The 21,520-nt window shown below is 45.8% G+C and overlaps 1 protein-coding gene across 1 annotated transcript in view; it reads left to right on the top strand.

The window, feature by feature from the left end:
* The first annotated feature begins 2,900 nt into the window (after positions 1-2,900).
* Positions 2,901-21,520, top strand: part of LIFR (LIF receptor subunit alpha) — a 106,888-nt gene continuing 88,268 nt past the window's right edge. Inside the window, exon 1 of the mRNA XM_079793416.1 lies at positions 2,901-2,929. Within this exon, the coding sequence (XP_079649542.1) occupies positions 2,916-2,929 (14 nt within the window). The 5' untranslated portion in view covers positions 2,901-2,915. The remainder of the gene's footprint in view (positions 2,930-21,520) is intronic.

A 21,520-nucleotide genomic window follows, 5' to 3' on the forward strand; every position in this document is an offset into this window, starting at 1 on the left:
CTGCCTCGGCATCTTCCCCGCACAGGGCAGGACAATTCGCTCGGGAGGAAATTAGATCAACTTCAGGAATTCCGACGCTGAGGGGAGAGCCAGGCTGCTACTCCATACTTGTGGGAAAGGACTCCTGACGTGGGGGTTCCCGTCCATCCATCCCTCCACGGAAAAAGCCCGGTCTTGTCCTCAGCAGGGCTAGAATTACAGCCACTGCCCAGGTCCCCTGCTCCATAGTCAAGTCCAGTCCAGTCCAGCGTCTGGCCAGCTTAGCTTGTGTTCCAGCTACAGCCCGTCATGTGTGGGGCCCCCATGGCCATGGGTCCTCCTGAATTCCTGATACTCAGAAACTCTGTGACATGGTAGATACTTGTCTTATGTTCTGGGGTAATTGGTTATGCAACAACAGATAACTGATACGGTAAATTCCAAGATGAAATATTAAGCAATTGTTAAGCTCGTGTTTTCAAAGCCCTTTTAATGGCACAACTGCATTCATATGAGATAGCATCAAGGATAATAAAAATCTTTTTTAAAAAAACATCAAGTAGAATTTCATGAACAGCATGATCCCAGCTTAAATTCATCTTTATAAATCTCGAAAGAAAACATACCCAAATATTGGCAGTAATGTTACACAGGATAAGGTAAGTACACGTTTAATCCTTCTGCGCTCTCCTGTTACCCACCCCCAGATGTTCTGTAATGAGCTTATATGCCTTTCATAATCAGAACCCAGAAAGGAACCATTAAATGTAACCTATAAATCTGTGCAAAGAAATTTCCATGAGATAAAAAGAAAGAGAGAAAGGAAAGGAAGGAAGGAAGGAAGGAAGGAAGGAAGGAAGGAAGGAAGGAAGGAAGGAAGGAGGAAAGAAGGAAAGAAGGAAAGAAGGAAAGAAGGAAAGAAGGAAAGAAGGAAAGAAGGAAAGAAGGAAAGAAGGAAAGAAAGGAAGAAGGAAAGGAAGGAAGAAGGAAAGGAAGGAAGAAGGAAAGGAAGGAAGAAGGAAAGGAAGGAAGGAAGAAGGAAAGGGGTATTGCAGGGGGCTGTCCTGTGTACGGCAGGGTGCTGGGCGGCAGCCCTGGCCTCTGCCCCGGATGCAAGGAGCCCCTTCCTCCCCAGTTGTGACAGCTCCAATGTCTCCGGACATGGCCAGCATCTCCGAGAACCACGATGCCAGTGCTTTCGCTGCTGGTTCTTCTGCTCCTGCAAAGTGATATTTGCAATTACAGTGACTACGTTTCCAGCCCAGGAGAGAGGGCATCCCTGGGCCGGAGGGAGAGGAAGGGAAAGCCCTGGACCCAGGCTTTGTAATCCTCTCCCCTACATACTGCTGCGTCTTCTCTTTATGCAGCTCAGAGCTCCCCAGGCCAACCTCCCGTCTGGAGCTGATAATCTCATTACAACTAATCCTGTTTACTGCCGTCCTCTTGGCAGGACAGTCTTGTCAGGACCAGGCTCTTTCCTTGCACCCACTGTTCTTGCTGCTCCATTGTTCGCGGGGACGGTGGCCTGGCCCTGTAAGCACTCATTGATAGGCCTTATCCTGTTTACCGGGAGCCTGTAGGAGGGCCTCACCAAATACTTCCATCCCTTCCTTCAATAAATGGCTCTCTTTGATCTGCGTGAGGCAAAATAATGTTTATCAGAAGCTGGGCTTCCTTTAGCTAATGATGGGCACATCCTGTCCCAGAAAGCTCCCCAAAATAACACTTTCTGAAGTTCAGAATATTTTCAGGTTTCTCTTTCTTTGTACACCTTTTTTTTTTTTTTTTTGGCAGGGTATCTCTTTATGGCAAGTGAAGAAAGGGGCTGGTTTTCATTTTTTGAGCTCAAGGTAACACAAGGCTGAATGGTGTTCTGCAGGTCACCCCCAAACAGGAGGAAAGGACGGGACTGATGATAATGTAAACAGTTGGAAGCAGGACAATGTACCAGACGAGGCCTGGCCAGGTGAGATCCCTTTTCATATTGCCGTTCAAAACTCCAAGTTATTTAATGAGGTGAACAGAAGGTCGCGGCGTTAGTCATCTGAGTAGCAGGGTGGCAGAAGCTAGTTCAATCCTGTGGGTGAATGGTAAGTGGAACTTTACACTTCCTTGGCTTTTCAAAACGTTGCTGGGTGAGGAGAGATTCTCTGTCTACAGCCGTGGTTCTCAGAGTGTGGGCCCGAAAGCCCGCAGCAGCCCGGGAGCTTGATACCGCAACCTCTCAGGCCCCACGCCAGCTACTGAATTGGCTGCAGCGGAGGTGGGGCCCGCAAGCTGTGTGCACAGGAGCCCCCCAGGTGGTTGGGGCGCGTGCTGGAGTTTGAGAACCCCAATCTACATCAATACCCCCACAACTGCAGTGTCCATACAGAATCACTTAGGAAGCTGACCGAAAGGAAGGCAGACTCCCGGGCCCCATCCTAAAGGCACGGATCATAGATCACTTGGTCTAGGGTGGGCTCCGGAAGTCTGTCTTGTCTTTTGTTTGTTTTATTGAAATCTATTTAGCTGACAGTTGGCAACAATATTATATCGGTTTCAGGTATGCAGCACAGTGATTCTACATTTATACACCTTACAATGTGATACCTGTAAGTCTAGTAACCATCTGTCACCAGGCAAGGTTGTTATGAAATTATTGACTGCATTTCCTCTGCTGTGCATTATATCTCTGAGACTCATTATTTTGTAACTGGAAGTTTATACCTCTTAGTCGCCTTCACCTTTTCAACCCCCTCCCCACAGGCAACAATCAGTTTGTTCTTTGTTTCTGTTTCTGGTTTTTCTTGGGGGAGGGGTTGTTTGTTTGTTTTAAATATGATTTTATTGATTTCTTTTTAAGAGGGAGAGAGGAAGGGAGAGGAAGAGAGATAGAGAAACGTCAATGAGAGAGAAACATGGATCGGCCATCTCCTGCACGACCCCTACTGGGAATGGAGCCCACAAGGTATGTGCCCTGACCAGAAATCTAACTGGCAACCCTTCAGTGCATGGGAGGATGCGCAACCAACTGAGCCACATCGGCCAAAGCTCTGTTTTAAGTCTGTTTCTGTGTTGTTTGTTCATTTGTTTTGTTTCTTGAGATTCCACATATAAATGAAATCATATGGTATTTGTCTTTCTCTGTCTGACTTATTTCACTTAGCATAATACCTTCTAGACCCATCCACGTTGTCACAAATGCTAAGACTTCACTTATTTTTATTGCTGAATAATATTCCATATATATATATATATATATATATATATATATATATATATATATATATATACTTTTTTATCCATTCATCGATCATGGATACCTATGTTGCTTCCATATCTTGACTATTACAAATAATGCTGAATGAACATAGGGGTGCATATGTCTTGTTGAATTAGTATTTATGTTTTCTTTGGATAAATGCCCAGACGTGGAAATGCTGAGTCACCATGGTAGTTCTACTTTTAATTTTTTGAGGCACCTCTATACTTTTTTCCATAGTGGCTGTGCCAATTTATAATCCCATCAACAGCATGTAAGGGTTGCCCTATCTTCACATTGTCACCAACACTTGTTATTTATTGACTTTTTGATAGTAGCCATTGTGGTGTGAGGTGATATCTCACTGTGGTTTGGATTTACATTTCATATGTTGGCCATCTGCATATCCTCTCTGGAAAAATGTCTGTTTGGTCCTCTGCCCATTTTTCAATCAAACTGTTTGCTTTTTTGATTTTGAGTTGTATGAGTTCTTGATAGATTTTGGATATTAGCCCCTTATCAAATATATCATTTGGAAATATGTTCTCCCATTCTGTATATTGTCTTTTCATTTTGTTTCCTTCACTGTGCAAAACCTTTTCAGTTTAATATAGTCCCATTTGTTTATTTTTGTTTTTGTTGCCTTTGCCCGGGGAGACATATACAAAAAAATGTTGCTAAGACTGATGTCGAAGAGTTTACTGATCTCAGTGACTCTCCAGCCTGTTGTTGGCACCCACAGAGATGGTCATTCTTTGTCCCCAGCCACATAAGGATGCCAGCGCCTACAGCCCCACAATAGTCATGGACGGGGCCCCAGGAGAGCCACAGTTGTGCGGTGTGTGCACTGCACAAAGGTGCCTGCGGGAGGGAGGGCACCGGTGTGGGCTGAAATCCAGCTGGCCCTCTGCTCACCAAGAGGAGTGCCTGGCACTGTGCGGTGGGCACCTGGAAAAGGGCCCTGTTGCTTTGCCTCTTTTATAGGACAGATATATGTGTATAATTATACTAGATTATCAGCTGCGACTAAATTAATGTTTAATTGTCATCCCATTGTTTGTGTGAAAATGGGGGCTTTAGAGCACTTGCAAATATTTTATGGGAAATAGTTAATTTATAGATGCTATTTCGTAGAGCAGGTTCAGGTTTAAGAGATAAACTGAGCAGAAAGTACAGAGAGTTCCCGTCCCCACTTCCTCCTGCCCTCTCCAGGCGCCCCCATTAGGAACACTGCAGAAGAGCGGTGGGTGCCTTACAGCTGATGAGCCCATGTCGGTGGGTACATGTTGTGAAGTCCGTGCTTTAGAGTAGGATGCACTCTCTGTGCTGTCCATTCTGTGGGTTTTGACAAACATATGATGACATGTATTCACCATTTCTGTATCATATGGAACACTTTCACTGCTCTGAAAATCCCCTGTGTTTCACCTTTCACCCCTCCATCCCTTCTCTCCCCTCCCCAGGCCCTGGAAACCACTGGTCTTTTCCTGTTTCACAGTTTTGCAGAAGGTACACTTTTTTCTTTGTACAAAGGAATATCTGCCAGCCAGAACCACAGGATGTTTCTGCCCAGAGCCCCGTCATTTTTAACATCCAGCGAGTGCCTGGCGTCTAAGATCAAACCCAAAGCAGGTTCTTGCTCTGGGTCAGTCCGTGTAACCCATCTCCCTTGTTTCTGCTTTTCCTTCTACCCCACTTCCTCGCAGTCATCCGCCCTTGTCTTCCTGATGCATCGTCTATGTTTGCCCTTCTAAAGGACCATCACAGGGATGAGGGTGCTGGCCACCTGTGTGGGCCGCGCAGCAGCCACTAGCATCGTGGGGCCACTGAGCGCTTGAAATGTGGCTGCTGTGATGGAGGAACTGAGCTTTCAAATTCCGTTGCATTTGAACAATTTCCACTTCCCCCATGCGGCCAGTGGCGATTGTATTGGACAGCACCGGTTTGAGCTTTTAGCCATGGCAGATCCCCCATCCCGGTGGCATTCACAAACTCTCCCCGCACCTCCTGCCTGACATTCTTCTTCCTCCTCATCCGCCCTGACCCATTAGAAAGGAACGGAATCCCGTCAGACCCCGTGGCTGGAATACCCAGCGCCCGTGGCTGTCACATTTATTGCCACCAGCTATGCTCACATTTTCTCTTACACATGCCGTGGAGACGCCCTCTCACAGTTCCTTTGCTTATGAGGCTCCTCCACAGCCCTTTTCTAGACATTTTTATGTCTTCCTCTGTGAAGTGTTTTCGGTTCCAAACTCTACTCCTAGGAAAAACAGTAGAGTTACATCGCTGTGCTTCAGTTGGCAACGGCGCTAAGCCATTGTAGGGGGTTAACGCATGGCATTTTAGTTGCTCGTGGCACGACACTCGAGGCATGGAAAAGGGAGAAGAGAAGAAGCAGTCACATCAGAAGGAATGAGGGGTGTCTGTCTATTAGTCAGCGTGGAGTGAGTAAGGGGCTGTGGACGCTGACTCTCAGGGGGATGGAGGTCCAAACACATCTGTGCCCCCGACAGGCCCATGACATTGGTCCTGTGACTCAGTCTCTCAGGGAACCAGCTTTCTCCTTCAGAAAACGCAGGGTTTGGGCCAGACACTCCAATTGAAGGCGGCTCTTACTAGTAGATTCCAATGCTTCTGTGTCCAAAGCAGTCTGGGAATGACCGGGAACATTGAAAAGAACTTCAGTCATCCAGAAAATGTCACACAATCTCATCCCCCCACGGCCCCCTTCCCCAACCAGCAACGTTTGTGATGAACACATCAACTTTGCTTAGGACAAGGCCCGAACAGTATTTTATGAACCAACAAAACCCAGTGCAGAGTGAGTCATTGGTCCTACCTACTGCAGTGGCTGACCCAACCACAAGAGTTTGTGAATAGCCTATATGGTGTCCTCAAAACATCTGCACAAACCTTTTATTTCCAGTGCTTTGAACAGAAATAAACACAGTCATTAAGCAAACTCTACATCCCACCAAGCAGACGGAAAGTTCGAGTAGAAGCATGGGCTCCCTGGCATGCCCATGTGAGTGGTCAGTTCGATGCCTGGCCTCTGTAATATAAGCAGCAGCAAATGTTCGCGTGTAAAAATAGGGCGAGTTGGAGCTGGAGTGAGACCCATGTTTTGGAACTCTTAATGTGCACATAATTGCCACTTAGGCTTCCAAGCTAAACGATTCGCTAATGGCAGCTCAGATGCGACATGACACAGAGTGAAATCATTGATTCATGACTCAGGAGACTCCGAGTAGGTTGTTTGCAGCCAAGGGCCTAAATATTTTTTCTCTCCCTCCTTAAACCTTGCTTCTGCTGCCCCGTGTGCAGAATGCGCATGGAGATACCATGGCGACTAATAGAAACCGGGGCGTAGCGTTGCAAACTCTTCCTTCAGCCTCCTTGGCCCCATTTTAGTTGTATATCTGTTTGCATCGTCATGTGACTACTGTCTCTCTTTCCTGTGTCTGAGTTTCCTCCTCTGTGAGGGGGGACAATGATGGAATCTACTTGACTGAATACTTGTGAAATTTAAGTGAGATAATACACACAAAGAGCTTAGGACAGTGTCTGGCACATAGCGAGGACCCCATAAACGTTAATGTGTTTTTAATGATGATGATGATGATGATGATGAAAGTTAATGTGTAGTCAGCACTTCATAAATGACAGTTCATCTTTTATTATATACTATCGTTGTTGAGAGAGTATTTGCCCTTTTGAAGCATCAGTTATATGGAGGTCTTCAGTTCACTACGCTGTAACACAGGGGTGGGGAACCTTTTCTCTGCCAAGTGCCGTTTGGATATTTATGACATCATTCACGGGCCATACAGAATTATCAACTTAAAAATTAGCCTGCTATATTTGGTCAGATATTTAATTAATTCACCCCTAATGCCTTGGCAGGGCCAGACCAAATGATTTCACGGGCCTTACACAGCCCGTGGGCCAGACGTTCTCCAACCCCACCAGGACCACTGCTCTCCCTTTCATTGCTGTGCGAGGCAGAGGAGTGTGTCAGAGGAGACACCACAATGATGCACACAATGGTACCTGGGCGTCAGGCACACTGGGTGCAAAGTCCAGCTTTAGAGTGACTTTGGGTAAAAGTGCACGCTGCCTATTTGCACCCACTCTTTTTGCACACTCTTAGTGTACCCACTCTTTTATCTGAATCTCAGTTTAAATCTGATCATCAGTGTCTTTGTCCACCCTCCACACACACACACACACACACACACGCACCAATGTCAACAGCTACCACTTTGAATGGCTGCGTGTTGCCTTTGGGATAAAGCCCCAAACCTGGCCACAGGATCTGGCCCCTTTTCCATTCTCTCTCCCGGTTCTGTCCCTGTTCTCTCAGCTCCGGCCACAGTGGCCTTGTTTTTGGCCCCCAGAAGGGCTGTTTGGCACTTTCTTGCCCCTGTGATGTTCAACAACATCGTGTCTCTTCTGCGTGGAGTGATTTTCACCCCCAGCATCAGCATCGCCTCTCCAATCACGTGCATAACCACGAATGTCTAGGCTTAGACATCGCTCAGTAAGATCTGCCCTCCCACCTGCACCTCGGTCAGAGCCCCTGTTGTATGCTCCTTGGTTTCCTCTTTCTCTACACTCACTGCACTGTGATGTCTGTCCCCCTTCAGATCCATGGGATACCTGTGCGTGTGGAGGGCGAGGCCGGGTGGGGTGGGGAGCATCAGGCCCACTCTGGTTACTACTGCGGTCCCGAGTCTAGCCCAGTAGTTGCTCATAGTACACACAGGCTGGATGCACGGAGGACTTAACACCAGGAGACTCATGGCGGCCCATAAGATGTGAGAGGCTGAAAGAGATGATTGTGTATAGAGTTCAGCACAACCATTGGCTCATGGTAAATGTCCAGTCCATGGTGCCCACAGTCCTTGATCAGAGTGTTTGAGTGACGAATTTGTGTCATTTCTAAATTCTGTGGTGGACACTTCTCCAATGAGGAGTTCAAGGAAGATAGGCACACTGCCTTTTTGTGCCCACTCTTTTGAACACTATTTGAGAGTTTTAGAGCAGGAGGAGATGAAACAATGTGCCAAACCCAAACTTGGAGCCAGGACAGAGCGGCTTTGATGTGAGAGCTCTGGTGTACCTGTCTGTCTGCATGGGCCTCGGGCTGGCCTTGCTCCAGGCGCCAACATCCACAGCCCAGGTCATCAACCAGATGGTACCAGTTTGCAGAGCTGTTTTTTCAAAAGAGCAATATGACCTCTGTCTATAGAAACCTATGTGTTGGCACTCGTAAAATGACGGTGGGAATAGCATATAAACATACAAGTTGCAAAAGGTCCTTATGGAATCTGCATGGATGTCAGTCAATAGCTGAGTCAGACCTGAGTAATAACAGGTGAACACTGTACCTGCAGCTGGAATTTTAAGATAGGGTTTTCATAATGGAGACCAGATTATGTAAAATTTGGTGTGTAGAGTTGCATCTCCTTTTATTAAAAGATTATGAACAAGGGTGAGACTTCTTTGACTTTCAACTGACCAGGTCTCTTAGGTTACAAATTTTGCTGACAATCTAACATGGGCAGGATAAATGCTAACGACCCTTAGTGTTGGAAGAACCTTTATAATTCCAAGGAATGAAGTCATAATGTTGGTATGCCATGTATCAGGATTGATGTTACAAAACGGGAACTTGGATCCCATCTTCTAAGACTGGTCCAGAATTGCATGAGAAGGTGGGGTGGGTGGATCTGAAGGGACATTTGGAAAAGGGAAGGAGAACCTACTGGCTTCTACCTCTTCCAAACGAATTCCACTACTACGAGTAGCTTGAGTCTGGCTTTCCCCTGGGCAGCCCTGACGGAGCTTCTATTAATGGACTCGGTGTATCAGTTCGGAATGTATTTGGCTGCAGGTAAAAGAGTGGTGTCTCTGTCTCCTTTTAACAGAAAATTAGCTTTATCGGAACTCCCAGACAAACAGCTACTCGTGTTTTATTGACTGTGAAAATGAACACTTAGTTGGGCAAGTGTTTAGTGAGGGAAACGATGGAAGTGGATGGTGGGTAAGCAATTAACAGTGACGCTCCACTTGGCCTAGGCTTCACGCTATACTGGTTGCTGATGGCACGTAGGGAAGGGGGTCGACTGACCTAGGTGGCCCGCCATGCTCTCCTGGTGGAGAGGGAGTGGACAGGGGAAGGTCTCACCGGCCCTTTCTGGTAGATTCCAAATCCATGAGAGCTCAGCTAGCAAGGGAGCTCACTGGTCATATTTTGCTATCAACTGATACGTTCAAAGTTATGGTGTAATTCTGAGCTGAGTTGGATGTTTGGCTACACAGGAAATGAGTGACTAAGTGACCATTCACAATGGCCCAGAGGTGCCTCTGTGTGGCTGTGGGTCCCTGCCCTTTAGAAATAGCAGGGCCTTCCTGGTGTCCCGCGGGCATACAGCCTTTTTGAAAAGCTGGACGGAGATCTGAAAGTTCCCATCCCATTCCACCTGCCAAAGCCACCACGGCATTGTGACCCGCATGGGAAGCACACGGAGGTCATTGGACGTTGGGAGCCCTTCGATGCTCAAGTTGTGTTTCTCGAGTGAGGGCTCTGAAAAACTCACCTCCAAACATGCCCCTGCAGGAGGCAGTAGCCGTGCTTGTTCGGGCCCCATTCCTGGTGCAGTCCAGGGTTCTGGGAAGATTCGCTTGAATTACAACCTCTTTCTCCCCCTCCTACACTCACTCACAATTTCTTACATAACATGTGTTACAGATACCAAAACGGAAAATCTCCTTCTTGGACTAATTAAATGGATGTAATTTGCATTTAGCTTCTTTTTCTTTTAGGAGATCTGGCCAAATTAACATATTGTCCTGTTATTATTGTTTTTTTAGAGCACACATAAATTCATTTTATTTCTTTCGCTTTCATGTCTTAGTGAAACTTTCAGTTTTGTTTTCTGTAGCAAAGATAGCAATGAGACATTTGGTACCTTCTACGTTTTCTTTAGCTCTATGATATCTATGAAGACTATTTCTTTTTAAGACTTTATTTCTCTTAGTATACTAATATGTTCTCAGGAGAATTGGTTCATTTACAAATGTCATGCATGGTGTTTGTGTATGAAAGTTAACATTCACATTAATTAACTCAAAACGTAGTGGTTAACACTAGAGACACTATATTCCCCATAAATCATGAAAATATTAGCTTGCATGAAAACACCAGATCAAAAAGCATTTTTAATTGTTTCATGTTACCACAAAACGCGTAAGCCATATTTCTCCCCGCAGTTCAGCAGTACTCAATCTAACAAACATTAATTGAGCATCGTGAGTATGTGCAAAAGCACTTGCTCTGCGTGTAGAGAGGAATTGGACATGGCAGTACCTGCTCTCAAAGGCTCTTATCCCATTAAGAGGAAACAGACACAAAAACAAATAATTACAATGTGATTTGATAAAACACAGTGATAAGAACTTACAAAGGACGGGATTTCACTGTTCAGGGATGGTGAAGAGAGGGCATTGGGCAAGCTCTAGAAGAAAGGTGATGCCTCATGAGAAGTTTTTGATTGGCGGGAGGCTGAGAGTGGTGGGGGCGCATCTGGGCCTCTGAGACACCACGTAGGGGAGCAGTCACGTGCCGGTAAGAATGATGGCACCTGACCTAAGACAGTGCCTGTGAGGGGATGACAGGGATGACTTTGCAACAGTTAGGGTTAAACTGAACACTCAGCACTTTGAGGTAGTATCGTGTTAAGAGTCTAGCAAAGGTGAAACTTACTGATGATTCATTCAGGTGATTTTGCTGATATTGTCTTCTCAACAGATAATCTGATTTGAGGCAAATGTTTTGACAAATACTATACGGGCATAATCTGTTTTCATTTGAGTATTGCGTGTCTATAAATGCTCAAGGCTATATGCATAATCAGTGTCTTTTCACGGCATTGATTCTTGGTACATAGCAACGGACTGAGAGCAAAATAAGAAAATGATCTTCGTATTTGGTGGGTGTGAAGGAAAAACCACGCTGGCTTTCCCATTGGTCTGAGAGCCTCCATTCTGCCTGCATGAAGGAGTCGGTTGGCCACCTACCACAGTACACAGGCGGAAGCGCTTTCCCAACCATGGCTATTAAGTGGCGAAGCAGCAGACTGCCTCATTTATTCATTGTGTTGGCATATTCTGAGTACCAGGGTGCTTGGAACTGGGGATAGACAAGTCAAGAAATTGAGGCAAAGGGAGGTGGAAATAGATACTGTTTTTTAGAAAGTGGGGCCAGAGTCCTTAGAGGATAAAGAGAAATGAGTTAACTCTGCCTGGTGCCAACAGAAACACTTCACAAAGGAGCAGATGACTGAGCTTTGAAGGTTTTGAAGAATGGGGACAAGGAGAGACATATGGTGGCATTTCAAATACAGGGAAATGGGAGCTGATCTCTTTGTTTCTCATGATTTGCTCCATCTCCCTGTGAGAGGTTGATATTTCCCTGCCCCAGTTAAGATCAGGCTTAGTCATGTGACTTGCTTTGGCCAAGAAAATGTGAGACATATTTTGTGCCACTTCTGAGGAATACCTTTCAGATTCATCAGGACATTCCAGCATTACTCCTTTTCCTCTGCACGTGAAAAAGCACCCCTTTCAGAAAGGGGGCTTCTCAGAGTAAAGAAGACCTTGGAGCAGAGCTGCAGACAACACATACTGTAATAAGCAAGAAAGAAACCAGCGCTGTGAAACACCCCTGAGACCTGGGGATGGTTGTTATAGCAGCAACTTAGGAAAGCTGACTCACGCAGATGTAGCATATGCAAAGGTGCAGAACTGTGGATGGTTATGAAGTGTGTGAGGAGTGGTGAGAAGTTTTGCATGGCTCAGAATGTAGACTCAGTGTTTAGAGCCTCAGGAATCAGAAACGGAGATGGAATGGCAGCTTGGGAACAGATAGTGGAAGGAACTTAAGTGTCATGCTAAGAAAGTTGAACTTTATTCTTTAAATGGTAGAAAGCCAGTAGGAGCAAAGGAGTGACATGACAAGATTTGTTTCTTAGGAAGATGATTTGAATGGGAGTGGAAAGAGACTAGTGCTGGTGAAGAGTCATTATAGTCCTAGTAACTAACATTGTGCACTTTCTATTTGCCAGGCATTTTGTATATATTTATCGAAGTAATCCTCACAAGCCCATTTGGCAGGTATTTTAATGATCCTTTTTTTAATAGGAAACTGAGGCACAGATAGGTTAAGTAACTTGGTCACTCCACAACTCTCTAAGGGTTGTGATGGGGAAGGTCCACAAGAGTCATAATTCCATCCCAAGCCACCTGGGTGCCACAATCCAACTCTTCACCTCAACATCACGCTCTCAAAATCCAGGCAAATGGTATCCAGTGTCTGAACGGAGGCAGCACATGAGATGGAGAAGGTCTTGAGTCTCATGTTTCTTGGACTGCACAGAATAGGAGCGTGAGTTGGAGCTTAAGGGTGAGAGAAATGGAAGGGCCAGGGATAATGTCCCACTTTATAACACAGGAGACTAAACAGGTGGTGCAACAAGGAGTGGAAACTCGAGCTTGGGGAGGAAAAGAAAGAGTTTGGGGAAACCTAAACTTTGAGGCAAATATGCAGTGCCAGGTGCACATGACCTGCTGGCAGTTAGAATATGGCCCCCGGGCTCGGGAGCCATGTGGGGTGGAGGCAGGTGCGGGTGGAGCAGAAGGCCAGGGAGCAGGTGTAGAGAGCGAGTCAAGAAGACAACTATGGGCAGGAATTAGGAGAGCCCTGTTGTTTAAGGATAGACAGAGAAGGAGGAGGCAGGGAGAGGCTGAGAAGCAGTGATAAAGGCAAGAAAGATGTCAGAGAACAGAGGAAGGGGTTTCAAATAGGTGTCCCCCACCAGCATGACTTAAAACTGGAAATATCAGGAGGTGACCACAGCCACCTCTGTTGGTGGCATGTGCCAGCCACATAATGACTTTGAGAAACAAGAGCCTCCACGTGCCAAGTGACCTCACAGTGGAGGTCACCAGCATCCCAGTGGGGGGCAGGCCCGTGCAGAGTGACATATGCAGTGGAGGTCACCAGCATCCCAGTGGGGGGCAGGCCTGTGCATAGTGACAGACACAGTGGAGGTCACCAGATCCCAGTGGGGGGCAGGCCTGTGCAGAGTGACATATGCAGTGGAGGTCACCAGCATCCCAGTGGGGGGCAGGCCCCTGCAGAGTGACATATGCAGTGGAGGTCACCAGCATCTCAGTGGGGGGCAGGCCTGTGCATAGTGACAGACACAGTGGAGGTCACCAGATCCCAGTGGGGAGCAGGCCCTGCAGAGTGACCTCACAGTGGAGGTCACCAGCATCCCAGTGGGGGGCAGGCCTGTACATAGTGACAGACACAGTGGAGGTCACCAGCATCCCAGTGGGGGGCAGGGTGCACTGGGTGGAGGGAGAGAAAATGACTTCCCCATCACAGCCCTTAGAGAGCTGAGTACTTTTATGCTTACTGGTAACTACAGAACTGCTATGAACTTTTAAAATGACAGGTTCCCATAAGTGGGGGGAAAAAGTGCATTACCTCAATTTACAGGCATTGCCTAATTCCAAACATGGTAATGAGAAAGATTTAAAAGTAAAATCTTTTCTGGAACACTCCCATACCTGGAAAAACCAGCTTATTTGATTCACTTCTTATATGCTTTCCAGTGACACTATTACATTTCAACCGCCTGTAACTAGTTAGAATAATAATAAGGATATTTGCATAGATTCTTCTAGTTTCTGATGACTTAGTAGAAAACCAGAATGTTTTTACATACAAATAGCTTGAAGCTACACAGAATTTATTGTGCAATACTCTACAAGCAATATTCCACATGCATGCTCTGTAGTAGGCGAAGAAGAAAATGCTATTTTGTCTACAGTACAAATAGCATCTGTATCCAATGCACCTCAAATTGTTGAGGTATTTTGTGATGATGTTTGAAAAGGGTTCCATGGAAACAAAAAAATGTATAAAGAAAATCATAGAGCATTTAAAAAAAAAGTTTAAAACATGGGGTATACAAGCCTAATATTTTTCCATTGCAGGATTTGCAAGAGTCTTTATGTACTGGTTTACCTTGTATCCTTGTATAGCTGCAGAGATGACTAGAGTATGCGGCAGTTTTCAATCCTATGTGACCACAGAGTCCCCATTTTTTTCAAGAACACATCAGCTCCTTAATCAAATGTCCTAGGCGGTAGAGTATATTTCTGTTCAAAGTATTTGCTGCCTCACCCTATACCATCCTTTTTCTATGGGATTATCCTTCCCTACTCCAGTGAACACAGTGGTGGATGTGTGTCCTTCTTTGGCCAATGGCGTGTGGCGTGGGCACGTGCCACTTCTGAGTGGACACAGTAAGAGCTGCCTGTGGTCCGCCTACCCCACATCCCCTCTGCTACCAGACCAGCTATGTCCCAGATAGAAAGTGCTTCCACACCCAGAGATCTGGAGCGTCTCATAATGAAAATGTAAATGCATAAGAAATACACCTTTAGAGTCAGATGCCACTAGTATTTTGGTTATTTGTTGCCACAGCTAACTTGGCCTACACTGACTGCATCCTAAGCACTTCTAAATTCAGTTCCAATCTTACCAATGATGAGATGTTCTTAGAATTATTCTTTAGGTTCAGGCAGTAACACTTGAAGATGTACTAAAAATATATATATAGGAAACAGGACTTAAAGGAATGGCACACCTTTGAAAACTACCTGATATTGGCCCAAACGGACATTTCCAGGCCCAGTTCCCAGAGAGTCTGATTAAATGGGCCTGGAGGGGGTCCAAGGACTCTGAATGTTAAACCAGCCTCCCAAGACATTACCAATGCAGGTGCTCAGTCAGCTGCGCCTGGGAGAGTATTTCGCTCTAAAGCCACTCATTTGATTAACAATTATATGCTAACGTGTATTTAAATAAATGCCATTCCAATTTAAGGAGGCACCAGGGAGACTCCTCTTTTGAATTACTAGAGGCATGTGTGAAATTAGTTTAATTGCATTTTAGTTTATATTCATTATATTTCATCCTATATGATAAAGAGCTAATATGCTAATTAGACCGAACAGCACAACGACCGTCTGGACAACCTTCTGGACGAAGCTGGGGCTGTGAGGGATGGCCAGGGCTGTGAGGGCCAAGCGCCTTGCACGAATTTCGTGCATCGGGCCTCTAGTTATAATATAATGCAAAATATAGTATGCACAAAATGGCACTCTCATGTTTGAATGCGTGTCTTGTTTCAAAAAGCCTGGCTCTAAGTGACCTTTGGTTCTTTAAAAAGAAAAAAATCAATCTTCTCTAAAAAGATTAACTTCTGTTACCAATGAAGATCACGGATTATTTCAGTTGCAAATGACAGAAACCTCATTCAAATCTTCTTAGGCAAAAAATAAAACTAGCCTGGCTGTGTGGTTCAGTGGTTGAGCATTGACCTATGAACCAGGAGGTGATAACTCGATTCCCGATCAGGGCACATGCCCAGGTTTCGGGCTCAATCCCCAGTAGGGGGCATGCAGGAGGCAGCCAATCAATGATTCTCTCCTATCCTTGATGTTTCTATCCCTCTCTCCCTCTCTGAAATCAATAAAAATATATTAAAAATATAAAAATAAATATTGGTTTATTAGTTAGAGAATTAAATGTCCATGGTTTTGGGAGAATGAAGTTTAGTTGCTGGCTGAACGAGCAGGACGTGTTAGAACTGGAGACCAACTCTGCCTTGGGAAGGTGTCACGGGTGGGGAGAGGGCAAGACAAGGACGGTGTGCAGGTCTCCTGGGAAGAAGAGCCAGCAGGCCAGGCAGGACCTGAAGACTCTGGGGACCGTGATTTCCAACAGGGAAGTTTGACAGGCTGTGACCAGGCAGAGGTCCTGGCAGCGGGGTACGGAATGACTGGGGGTAGGGAGTAGGGAGGTAGACAGTAAGGGTGTAGGTCAACTATATTCATTTATAGCTGTGTTACAGAAAAACCGGAGAAGAGCCAAGCAATGCTTAGAGAGATGGAGTTACACCTATTATTATTATTATTATTATTATTATTATTATATTATTACGCGTGGGCCCAGAGAAAAATGTCTCTCAAATTCTGGGCAAAAAACATGGAGGAAGTTTCTCTATTTATATCTTCTTACCTTCTTTGTCTCCCAAATGTGGGGTTTTTCTGGTCCCCTTTGCAAGTTCTTAAAGAGCCCTATGTGCTGGGGCTTTGAGACCTCAACCAAAGGCTTGGCCTGGTGCCAGCACTGATAACTTCGTCTGGGGAAGGTTTATGGCCTCTCTGGAATGGGAGTAAGTCTTATTTTCCTTATTATTTAAGCAAGCAAGCATTTACAGAAGCCAAAATAGCAGGGTTAAAATTTCAAACAGCAGTTTTTATATAAGATGGATGCTTCAGCTGAATCTAGATGCTCAAAGACGGCTTTGAAGTATGTCTCTCCATCTCTCAGCTCTGCTTTCTCCAGATTAGCTTCCTTCTCAGGCAGCTCTCCCATGAGGAGCAACATGGCAGCCACAAGTTGCTGCTCCCCAAACTGGGTTTCATTGGTCTGGCTTGGGAAGGCCAATCTTTGACCCAATTTCTATGGCCAGTTTGGGCCACGTGCCCAGCTCTGGAGACAGGGATGACATCACAGCTACCTGAATCATAAATGTTCCCCCCAAAGAAATGAGGGCATTGTTCCCAGCAGCAAGGGGGCAATGAAGACTGGGCAGGGAAGGTGCAATCTTGCCACTGTGGACTTCATGCCATTTCTCCGACGGTGTAGTAGCGAGCTGACAGGGAAGGGAACTCACACACTGGATCTTCCCCCCAAAGCAGATTTTTTCCTAAACTGTGTGAAGCAAGCAATTTTAGTCCAAAGTGTTTGAAGTAAGCAAATGGTATCTCTTCCTTCCTGAGAAAATCTCAGAGAGGAATTCAATGTTCTAGATTTCAGTGAGGTCTAATTGCAGCCATAGGAACCTGTGTCCTCTACTTCAAGGTTTCCTGTTAATAAAACTTTTCTACTAGATATGTTGAATCTATATACCTATTAACCTTGCTTTGAATTCAAAATTATTTAGTTTGCATGGAAGCCATATTTTCTGGAGATGCATAAAGTTTAGTGAGCAAAATGCTGGCATGGCAGCCCCTGTCCCTTGAAGTCAATTACTAAAGGCTGGAATGAGAGCCATTTGCTACAAAGAGTTCTTCCAAGTATCCCAGAGAAAGGAAGTTCAGTCTCTATTAGGACGTCTATCAACTCATCTGTGATTTTTAACCAAGACGCTATGCATCAAATGTCTGTATAAAAGCAGGTTTTGGATTCTGCAGTGCCTTTCTGCTTACGGCTCAGAGTTTCACTTATTCATTGTCATGGAACAATTGTAGGGTAAGGACATTTACAAAGATGTTTCTCCATTGACCTGTATCTTTTACCTAAAGAAAGCTTCCTCTGTGTGTCTCCCTGGTACAAATAGACTCCCTGTCTTGAATTTTTGTTTGTGTGATGTGCTAGTAGGAGGCCGTGTATACAGTGAGTGTGTAATAAATGTCACTAATGGATGACTCAGCGCAGCCTCTGCATGTTTTGCATTATGCCATCATTCACTGAAGCACTGGGAGTCATTTCTGAGACAACTTGGAGTTTTGCCCAGATCTAGATATTTGGGTATTTTACCAGAAATTTGGGAAATTCCAAAAATGAGATCTTTTTTATAAAAAAAAAATGTGGCTTCTTTTTCTGATCAAAACATAGCAGCTATGCTTATTTGTTAATGCTTTTTCTGATCAAAACATAGCAGCTATGCTTATTTGTTAATGCTCAAAACATAAAGTGCAGCACCACAATGAGGTGAGGCTTGTTTAGGAAGAATATTAAACTCTCTCTAGTTGTTGTCAGCTTCGGCCTCAGATTTCAACACCTGACGGTGCAGAGGAACAGCTCCGAGGTGTGCAATCCGTGTGTGACTTGTGTGGTCATGCAGATGGAGCAGCTTCTGCCCTCCCTCACTTCACCTTCCCTCCTCGGCGGGACGGAGGAGTAACATGTATCCTTGCTGTTTGCAGACCATTGTAGGAAGCATAGCGCCAGCCGGGAAGCCAGACTCTTGCCCCTGCAGCCGACTGACCATTGTGAGGGTGCTAAGTGGCTGCCATCCCCCAGAGCGTTCAGGAACTGAAAAGTTCAAGGGCACGGAGGGCCTATCTGTGTCAGCCCCTTGCTTTGGTAGCTTGTAGACAAACTGCTAGAAGTCAGAATGGAAAGAAAGAGGAGGGTGGAGCATGAGTTGCCTGGATACCGCGGCCAGATGTCCAGAAACCAAATCATAATAATAGTCTTTGCAACTGGTGTCCTTGAGCTACTCATGAAATTCTTCTAACTTCAGATATCTGTTTGTGTCATCAAATCACGGATCCCACAGACAGCTTGATAAGCGATCTCCAGTTTTATCTCAGACAAGCGCTTTATGGCTCAATCAACGGTCTCACTTTTGGGAGCACTTTGGGATTTTGTCTAGAGAGCTAGTCCAAGCTAAACATTTCGTTTTCAGCGTGTTGCTTTACCAATTTTCACAAGGTTGGGCTTTGTATGTACCTGGATTTTGCTCACAGCCCTCCCCCCAGCAGGCACACAAGCAAACCGGAGGTAAAAATATTATGTGTTTGGTTTCCTGATCTTTTCTTATCACAGGCAACTAACTACTGTATCTACGTAAGTCCCTGCTGACATGACTGCCAGGCCTGCCAGTAGAACTGTCTCGTGTCATGTCAAGGCAGCGGAGTGATGACCGGCCCAGCCTCGAGTCCTCCTCCACGCGAGGCTCTGCGGCATGCTGACTTGGCGTTCACAGCTGTTTGCTTACGGAACCCTGTCAGGTTTCTATGGCTCCGAGTGCTGGCTCACATTACAGTCAAGTGGAAGCAAGAAAATGCAGCCCAGCCTTTCATGGAAAAATAGGCTTGCCGCGATTTCAGGTTTCTCGGTAAATGAGCAGAGAAGAGGGAGATGCAATCTCCCTCGGCTTTTCCAAGATTTTGACAGAAATAAGTTGTGGAGTTGGGGGTGTGGGTAGGTCATGTCAGAACTGGAGACCAGACCTGCCTGTGCCTCTGGGAAGGCAGTGGGTGGGGTGCTGCTGGTAGGAGGAGAGGGGTGAAGACTGGGCACAGGCCCAGCAGGGGCTCAGCACCTGGAGTCCAGGGACAGGAAGGTGGCGATCCAGACCAGTAATCTGCATGAGGAAGGTTAGATATAGTGTGCACAGGTGAATGGTCTGTCAGATTAGGGCTAAGCCTGACTGGCAGTGGTAAGGAGGAGTGAGGTCGTCAGAATCAAGAGCACCAGTCAACCAAGGTCATGGCACCCTCTGGGCTAAGGGATAGACCCTAATGTTGATTGGTGGAGTTTACAAGGAGAGCCTTACCTAAGACAGGAGCACAGGGGTTAAACCCTGAAGCCATCGGGTTACAACAGTGACTTGGTCACGAGGAGTGAGGAAAAGGGAACCCCTATTCATTGAGTGCCTCCCATATGCATGTCAGACTCTGCACGGACCATAGATTTTATTCAACAAGTGTTAACCCTTTGCACTCGCTTGCTTTTTTCTCGATTCCTTTATTCTACTAGGGATTTAATGCTAACCGTGTCGAGTCACACTCGACATCCCAGTGCAAAAGGTTAATTGACCACCTACTATGGGCCAGTTGCTGCTCTAGGCCCAGGGGAAGAGCAGTGAAGAAAACAAAATCCTTGCCCCCTTGGATCTTCCATTGTCATAGGGCAGACAGACAATAAACAAAATAAATAAACTTTATACTAGGTTAGAGGGTAGTAAGTGCTCTGGAGGAAAACAAAGCAGGATAGAGAGATGAGGCGTGCAGAGGATTACAATTTGTAATGAAGTTGGGCAAAGCCTCCCTGAGAAGGTGACCTTCGGGCAAATCCTTGAAGGAGGTGAGGCAGGGAGCCTTGCAGACGCTGGAGGAAGAAGGTTCCAGGCAGAGGAACTAGCAGTGCAGCAGCCAGGAGGTGCTAGTGGGCCTGGGGTAGCCCACGATCTGTCAGGACCAGCATGGCCGGATTCGTACAATTGAGGGCGGAGCAGGAGATGAGCGAGGCGCAGGCTCCTGGTGCAGGTGGGGATCATGTAAGCCCTTCCAGGCCAGTGGGTCTCAACCGCGGTCAGTTTGCCCCAGGGGACATGCGGCAATGTCCCTGGAGCATTTCTGGTTGTCACAGTTGGGGGCTGTCTGTTCCAATTTAGTCTTTAAATGATTCCAAGTGGACTTTCTACCTGCATAGGAGCTCCATCTGGGCCAGTGGGTGGCCAGCACATTGGACAGGGGCATTCGGTTTCAAACCGGTGTCTATTGATTAAACTAGTCAGATACAAACAGATAGGGGGGTTGTTTTGTAAAACCTATTATTGAAGTAGAATACACATAAAGAACAGTGTACATGTCAACAGGACACACTGATCGATTTTCCCAAGTGAAGCACTGATACGGAACTAGCTCCCAGATCGAGAAACAACATGGTCAGCCCCGCGCCACCTTCTCCAACCCAACACTCTTGCAAGAGTAGCCACCATGCTGACTTTTCATACCACAGATTAGTTTTGCCAGTTTTCCAACTTCTTATACACACGATCATAGAGCATGTGCCTGGCTTCCTCCCCTCAATGTTGTTAGTGAGATTCATCCATATTGTGGGTCAAGCTGCAGACCTTGCATTCTCATGGACACATACTGGCCCTTGTGTGAATGTAGAACAGCCGATCCAGTCCACTGGACGGGCACTGGCGTGCTTCCATGGGGTTACTGTGAGTAGTGCTATGAAGATTCCAGGGCATGCCTTTCGGGGAAGGGGTCCCCCTCTAGGAGTGGGGTTGCAGGGTGGTAGGCGAGAAAAGAAATCTTGATAAGATGAAATGTGGCGTAACTAGAGCGGTAAACAGTTGGTAGAGATAATGAAGCATAGTAACTTCCCTCTTGTATAGAAAACTGCTGTTTAAAACTCTCTGCTATTGTTAGATAGCCCCTAGTCCTGTACACTCTGTCATTATAAACTCTGTCACTTTAAGACAGTCTGTTGTTCTGTAAAATGACTTTGTTTTTTAGTTTAAATAATAGGAAAAGATAAGCTTAACTGTCTGACCTTGCAAGCTAGCCATCCAATGTGATAGATAATTCCCATATTCTTATGCCAAGTACAAACTCATTATGTATTCAAGGTTACAACTATGTAACAATAACTCACACAGAGCCCTTTGTAATATCTGCAAA

The sequence above is a fragment of the Cnephaeus nilssonii genome, assembly GCF_951640355.1.
Source record: "Cnephaeus nilssonii genome assembly, chromosome: 2".
In the NCBI taxonomy this organism is placed as follows: Eukaryota; Metazoa; Chordata; class Mammalia; order Chiroptera; family Vespertilionidae; genus Cnephaeus; species Cnephaeus nilssonii.